Below are 7,699 nucleotides of genomic sequence, written 5' to 3'. Positions count from 1 at the left end.
TATTCTAATTTGTTGAGATAGTGAATTGGTGGGTTTTTGTTAAATGTGAGCCAAAATCATCACAATTAAAAGAACCAAAGACTTAAACTACTTCAGTCTGTGTGCACTGAATTTATTTAATACACGAGTTTCACAATTTGAGTTGAATTACTGAAATAAATGAACTTTTCCACGACATTCTAATTTACTGAGATGCACCTGTATATATATATATATAATAGTGCTGTCAAACGATTAATCGCATCCAAAATAAAAGTTTTTGTTTACATTATATATGTGTGTGTTCTGTGTATATTTATTATGTATATATAAATACACACACATACATTTATATTTTGAAAATATTTACATGTATAAATTTATATTCATATAATTTATATTATATATAAATATATTTAATCTATAAACATAACATAGTTTTCTTAAATATATACATGCATGTGTTTGTATTTATATACAGTATACATAATAAATATACACAGTATACACACCGATATCATGTAAACAAAAACTTTTATTTTGGATGCGATTAATCACGATTAATCGTTTGACAGCACTAATTTAATATCATCTCATTTTCCAACTAACCTCAAATGATTTGTTCGAAGCAGTTCTAAGATTCAGTCTCTCTAAACCCCTCCTTTCTGTGACCCTAATTTGCTCTGTTATGATTGGTCAACCACGTACAGGGCGTGTCGGAAACAATATGCCCATTTCCACAGGTCTGTATTTTAAACGCTCGATAGAAAATATAAGCATCTATTATTTATCAAAGCTACAGTGTTTGAGGACGGGTCAAGTTGTTTGCGGCTGGCCAACATAGAACATAGGCAGGGATTATGCAAATGTGTTATTTGGGATGCAAATTACTGACGACTCGTTCAGGCTGTTCGGAGTAGATTCTTTCTTTTGGAAGACAACTTTATTCATCATGCACTTTACAACTTTGCAGATCGTTAACATTCACATACAGCTACATTACACACTGCACGAAAGGCAATATTCGAAATGGAATAATAGGGGCACTTTAATAAGAACTGACATGAATATTTATCTTCTAAAATTAAAATATATAATTTCAATATGCAAGTAAAAATACTTTTTTCATGTGTTTTACGCAGCTTCTGATAAAATGCAAAATTCATGTTCATCCCTCATTTTCTGTTCAACCCTATTATGCAGACATTTCTTCCTTTAAAATTAACCGTTTGACCTTCTGACTTCATATTTAAATTCTAACAAACAACTACTGATATTTTGCAAGGCTGTCAACCACATATTTATGAGTGGACGGGTTGCAGTATCTGCCACTGAGAAACCAATATCCGCTGACCGCTAATCTGAATATTGGTCTGGAGGCATCTCTGGTAGTAATGGCCCTGAGGTGGCAAAATATGAGTGCTAGAAAGTTTAGCAGTGACATTTTCAAACTTTTAAATGTTAGAATGATAATAAAAAATAAAAAAACGTCAAAATGTTCAGCCACAAATGGCAGAGTTTCCTAAGAATGACTCACATATAGACCTCTGTGGCTTTCTATGTACAGGTATATACAATTTTCTGGAAGGCTCACTGTCTGAAAAACATAGAGACTCTGTCTCTATCTCTCTCTGTGCTACAGTTTGTAAAGGTTGGTACAAGAAATCAAACTTGCAGGGTGACTTACTTTATCACCTTTGAGACCAGGTAGGCCTTGAGGTCCAGGATCTCCTTTCAAACCCTGAGGAGACACAAAGAACAGGAGCCAGTTTAATCACAGGGTTGGTCTCCTCACAGCATCCTGACAGAACAACTTAGGCGAAAATCTTTCCAGTCAGCAGACAATGTATCAGTTTGATGTCCCCCAAGTTAGGAATTCAGCAGGGAGCCGCTCCAGCCATCTTTTAGTAAAAGTCATGTCGGTGAAGCGCAGCGGCTTATCTCACTGATGACAAGAATAAGTGTCTCAAGGTGTTGAGATGGCCTCATTTAAATGACAAATCGGTTTTCTCACTTCTGTGCTTTTTAGAGAATGATTTGCACAAATAGCACACCCTAAATACATACACAAAACCACACACTCTCTTTCTCAAGCCTTCCGGCTGGAGCCAGGATTAGAATCCAATCACCTGCCTGCCAGGGCTTTGTGAGAGGGAATCTGATTGGAGATAAGGCAAAACCACAGGCAACGTCAAAACTCCTAGTGCTGAAAAGCAAAAGAGAGAGGACAAGGTGAATGAGGGAAAACCGGCCGAGAAGAGGTGGCTGATAAATGAGGCCTGACACGTATCGACAGGCTGCATTTACAGCGGCTCTTGTTAGGTGTGACACATCAAGACCTGCAGCTACACAGAGAGAAATCTCTGAAATAAGTCAGAGGGTACTTAGAGAGACGGGAACGCTGGCCCTCAAAATACAGCAATTTGTCTTAGTTAAGCTTTCGAGTGAGACTATTAATACTGAATTATATTAGGGCCAGATGAGCGCCTCGCCCTTTTTTTTAATCATGTTTCCAAGAGATGAGACTAATTTACTCTTATGATGACGGAGCTTGTCAAGACAGTTGAGTGAAAGCTCAGTTAAGAGAGCGCTAGTCTGGAGACCTTCTCCATAAAACAAGATCAATACAAATAAGATGTGCAAATCTGGCAAACCTCCTTTTGCATCAGCTGTCTTACTATGAGACTCTTTCTGTGAGGATGATGATTGTGAGGCTTTACAATAAGATTTGAATATTCTGTTTGAATCAAATTTTAGATATGTGATTTTAGCACTTCTCATTCTCTTGCACATTCTCTTGAAAAATAGCCAATGAAATTGCAAGAGAGCACTGTTGCTTGCTTACTAATTGGGACCATGCACACACCTGCCGATTGGTCAGGCAGATGTCAATGAAAATCAAATAAAATAAAAAATACAAATAAAAACAAATATAATAAATAAATAAAAATACAAATAAGAAAATAAGAATAATAATACAAAATAACATTAAAATTCAATTAAAAAAATATAAAATATGAAAGAATAGAAATAATAAAAATATAAAATACATAATAAATAATAAAAAATAAAATAAAAACATATTTATACATGTATACATACTGTATATATATATATATATATATATATATGAATATGGAAAATAAAAGATACACACACACATATAAATCCTACTCTCTTCTACATTGTTTTCAATAAAGGTAAAAACACTAACTTTTTTTATAAAAATAAGAATAAAAAATAAATAAAATCTTTAACAAATTGCAATACATAATTTTAAATATAATTAAAATAAAATACATAAAGTACAAATTAAAATAAAAAATGCAAAATAGCTATTTTTAAGGTAACTTGCCTCCATTCACATGCAACTCTTAAAGGGGATAACGGATGAAATGTTTCACTTTTTTAGCTTTTTTGCATTTAGTTAGGTTTCTGGCATGTCCGCCAGCTCAGAAAAGCTGAAAAGAAAACATGCAGCCAGTTTGTTATGGGCTTTTGGAGTCTGAAACTGTTTGAATCAGTTTACAGCTGGTTTCTACGTAGATAGCTAGCTATTTGAGCCATATACGGAGTCAAAGGCAGCAATGCACATGTCTTGTGTTGACACACCCCACAGAAGAGAGGGGTGGGGTAAGCAGTAGCTCATTGTCATTTAAAGACACATGCACTGAAACGGGTCACTGTGAACAGAGCTGTTTTTGACAAGGTAAAAAGGGTGTTATTTTACACGACCATTGAGGAATTGTAACCAAAATATCTTACAGACATTTCATGAAGACCCCAAAAGAATCATACCAAATTGAGGAAAATGGGCATCCAGTGTCCCCTTCAAGTGACAATGTTGTACCCCACAATCTGAAGCATTTATCGTTGGATAATGCATAAAGAAAATAGGCCATATGCAGTGTATACCGTACAGTGTTCAGTAAGTTAGTGTTCCATTCTCAATATATCCTCAATCCAGCAAGAGATAAACTTTGGCTGAGGCTATCAAAGGTAAATGTAAGAAAGAATCTGCACTTGAACTTGATCAGGATTGCAGTACTGTGAAGCTCGCATTGGGACGGCATGATGGAGGTTAGACCTCGGCTGCTCTTAAATTATGTATGTTCAGAGGGGTTTTTGGAGAGAGCACTCCTGTCCTGCTTTCAGCACAATCTAATGACTCCTTGAGGGAACCAGTGCACCTTTCCTTTGTTGTCCCACATCCCCGAGAGCAGCCCCAGTTAAGAACAGCTGCATTTGCCCTTTTCAGAGGGACTTGATTTGAGCTCTAGGCCTACAGGCTGTTCCGACCTCGGGAATGAGGATGGAGAGACTGACTACATAGTTAGCCTCTGCTCGCCCTGGGCATTTCAGCACAAGCGGGGAGGTGAAGGATGGGTTAAAATCAGGGCTGTGTCCCTCTCTCTGTCTCGTCACGCCAGTGTGAGGTCAAAATGCCGCAGGGATTTCTGCTCACTTGCCTGATAATTATGTACTGCACAGCGCGTCCTGGCTGCAGAACAGGCCAGGTCACAATACAATCTGGCATCTTCCCAATACAGAGGCACACACGCACACGCACACGCACACGCACACACACACAAAGCAGTCCCAAGAAGTGTTTGGACACTGTAGCAGCACTTAATATATGAATATCATCACATCAGATTAAAATTTTAAAGAAATATAGCACAATTAAAACATTTCACAAAAAGATTTTCATATGGACGCATGGTTCTACCACGTAATAAAAATAAATAAATAACTAAATAAAAATTAAAAATTAAATGGTGACTATTTATTATTTCAAATTCTCACATGTATTTCTTACATTTGTTTATTATTATTTTAATTTAAAATAAAATAACATTGCCACCAATTGGTTAAAATAAAAAAGGCTTCCACAGGCTTCAAATTATAAAAGAAAATAAACACCTCTCTCCCCAGTCTGGCATGAACGGCTCAAATAGTTCCTGTATCAAATGAAGGCCCGCCTTTTGAAATACGAAATGTGCTGTGATTGGTTAGCTGGGCCAGTGTGTGTTGTGATTGGCAGCACTATGCACCTGGACGGGAAATATCATGCCCCTTACCATAGCCGCCTGCAAGCTTCAGTGTAAATATTGCGTCAAAATCAAATCAATTTGATTGCGATTTAAACCCGGATGATTGTAACCACTCTAAGTTCATCTGCCTTGGGAAAGCTAGTGTGTCTCCGACATAGTGATAACACTTGTTGCCTTCTCTAGTGCAGCTCAACCAGGTCTCGTCCCATTCGTCGATATTTGTGATCTCACAACTCCCGGAAAATATGCGTTGTAGTCCAAACGAGTCGTTCGTTGTAGTTTTTGAAAAGTGATTTCTGTTAAATAAAATATCTCCTTTTGAATTGGACTTTGAGCTTTGTAACTTTGCAGATTTTTTTATGCTCAAACAGCAACATTACAGACTAACTAAAGTTGAAAAAGAGAAAAAGCATAATAGCACCCCTTTAAGTGTCCAAAAGTGTGCAAATCTGGCTAATGTCAGAGATAAACACTCACCAACATAATAGACATCCTACAACACCTCAAATAAACATTTCATGTGCAGCAACAGACTTCCACAGCATCTTTTCAGCTTTTGTTAGAGATACAATTTTAATTCAAATGAACACAGCTCATCTCAGAGGCATGCATGTTTTAAGCAGAGAGAACTGTTGATATGCTGAATGGCAGGCCTTCAAAGACCTCTGGAACAAGATCCAGTGGAGTAACAGAGATATCTCAAGTGCTGGCCACAAATGCCAAGGGGGTTACGCCAGGAAATGCTTTTTGTGAGTTTCCATTTGCTCAGCGATTCATTGCTACAAACGTTTGAAGTAGTAGAGCTCAGGTACTCGGATACTATCTGAATCAAACTTTCACTTAGGAAAGCATGCTGGGCTTCTTCACCACTGCCACTGGAACCTGTCTATCATAAAAATCACTGAACTCTACATTTCAAATAAACATTTTAAACAAGTACGTCATATGAAAAATGCTTTTTTTTTCTGTAATCAAGTATCGAAAAACAAATTTGCTCCTTTAATAGAACAGGACATCTAAATTAACACTACACGTAACCTGTCATATTCTGAAGGATAGTGTAACTAACATGCCATGTTATGCTCTGAGCGTCTCAACAGACAAGCGATACATGGCTTCATGCACATTCCATTCTGAACGCTCTCATGTAACCCCTGTGGGCCTCAGATATCAGGTATTGACTTTAAAAGACTTAAATTAGTCAGCCATTAGAAAGTATTGACTCAGGGTGGTGACTCTGAATAATGCCATTTGTCTTTAAGGTACAGTAGATTCATCAAATTTCTTACATCTTTCCCAGGTGTTCCCGCAGGAACGGGCTCTCCAGCTGCTGCCTTTTCACCCTTACAATCAGAATAATGATACACAACATCACAACACACACTGAAACGACAGCTCCATGGCAAAAGAAGTGACGTTTAGCAGAGTTGTGGCTTGCAGTCTGAATGGAGTGTGATGAGACACAAAGACTGGGTGACACAAAATACCAAGACAATAAACAGACAATTCATGAGATTAATAGAAGAATCAGACCAATATTTCATGTGCAGTGCCTTCACCAATTGCAGACAACAACAAACATCCTGCGAAACTAGTGTAGTTTGATTCATTTTATTTAGCTGACAAACATAAAAAACCCCTAAAGGTTTAAGACATAAAAATGCATGTAAATTATTGAAAAGGTACAGTTTAGATGGCCAAATTGTATGGTGTGTAGTTAAAGGAATCTGAACCATAATGTTCATAAAGCTTCATGTTCTGTAAAGTGTATGTACTGTAATATAGCCTGAACTAAATTAGGGTATTGTGTATCCTATATCTGTTTGCACCAGCTTTGATTATGTACTTTTTAACACTAGGAACGATGAACAAATATCTACATGCAGCTGCAACAAAATCAGTGCAAATGCATATTAGCGGTCTGGATATTTGCAATGAACATACTGTACAAAACAAGGCTACTGCTCAATTAATGTGTGATTTGAAAGCACTTCATAGTTAAGCAAAGCATGGAAACTCAAAAGTTCTGACTTTTCAACATCAAGGGCAATCATATTTAATGAGGGAAACTTGAAAAATGTCTCCATTGTGTTAAGAAAATGCAGCAGATTTTCAAACAGCAGTTGACAGTAGCTTTGTTAAAGAGAGTTATCTGTTCTCCCGTATCCATTCAAGCACGCTTTTTTCAGAGAAAGGAACTTGAAAGTCTTGGCCGATGCTATCTATAATCCATCTGCCAATCATATTTATGAAATAGCCATTCATTACTACAGTAAGGATTTTCCCAAGGAAATGTCAAAAGTATTCTTTGTGTCTCACATCTGATATTGCACACTCGCATTCTTAAACAACTGCAACTCTCACACTGACGTCATATAAATGCCACTACATCGAATACACGCCTCTGCCCAGATTTCTCAACAAACCGTGTAAAACACTGGCACAAAATGATCATCTTACAGCTGCGAACTAAGCAGCAATGATACATGTCTATTTTCAATGTCTAGTAAGTGAAGCCGAGAAGCCGAGAGAGATTACATCTGCCATAAAGCATTTCTGAGTGGAAAAAAAAGAATGTATTTACAAAGATAAAGGACTCTCAAATGAGACTGACTTCACTGACAACTACCGTATTGGCCCGAATATAAGACGACCCTGATTATAAG

The 7,699-nt window shown here is 37.1% G+C and overlaps 1 protein-coding gene across 1 annotated transcript in view; it reads right to left on the bottom strand.

The window, feature by feature from the left end:
- LOC107553187 (collagen alpha-1(X) chain-like) overlaps positions 1-7,699 on the bottom strand; it is a 28,971-nt gene that overhangs the window by 5,432 nt on the left and 15,840 nt on the right. The window contains exon 2 of the mRNA XM_016235321.1: positions 1,667-1,720. Within this exon, the coding sequence (XP_016090807.1) occupies positions 1,667-1,720 (54 nt within the window). The remainder of the gene's footprint in view (positions 1-1,666; positions 1,721-7,699) is intronic.

Source organism: Sinocyclocheilus grahami, unplaced genomic scaffold (assembly GCF_001515645.1).
Source record: "Sinocyclocheilus grahami isolate Dianchi unplaced genomic scaffold, SAMN03320097.WGS_v1.1 scaffold466.1, whole genome shotgun sequence".
NCBI classification, from domain to species: domain Eukaryota; kingdom Metazoa; phylum Chordata; class Actinopteri; order Cypriniformes; family Cyprinidae; genus Sinocyclocheilus; species Sinocyclocheilus grahami.
Note: the sequence above shows the minus strand (reverse complement) of the source record. Positions and strands in the feature narration are given on the sequence as shown.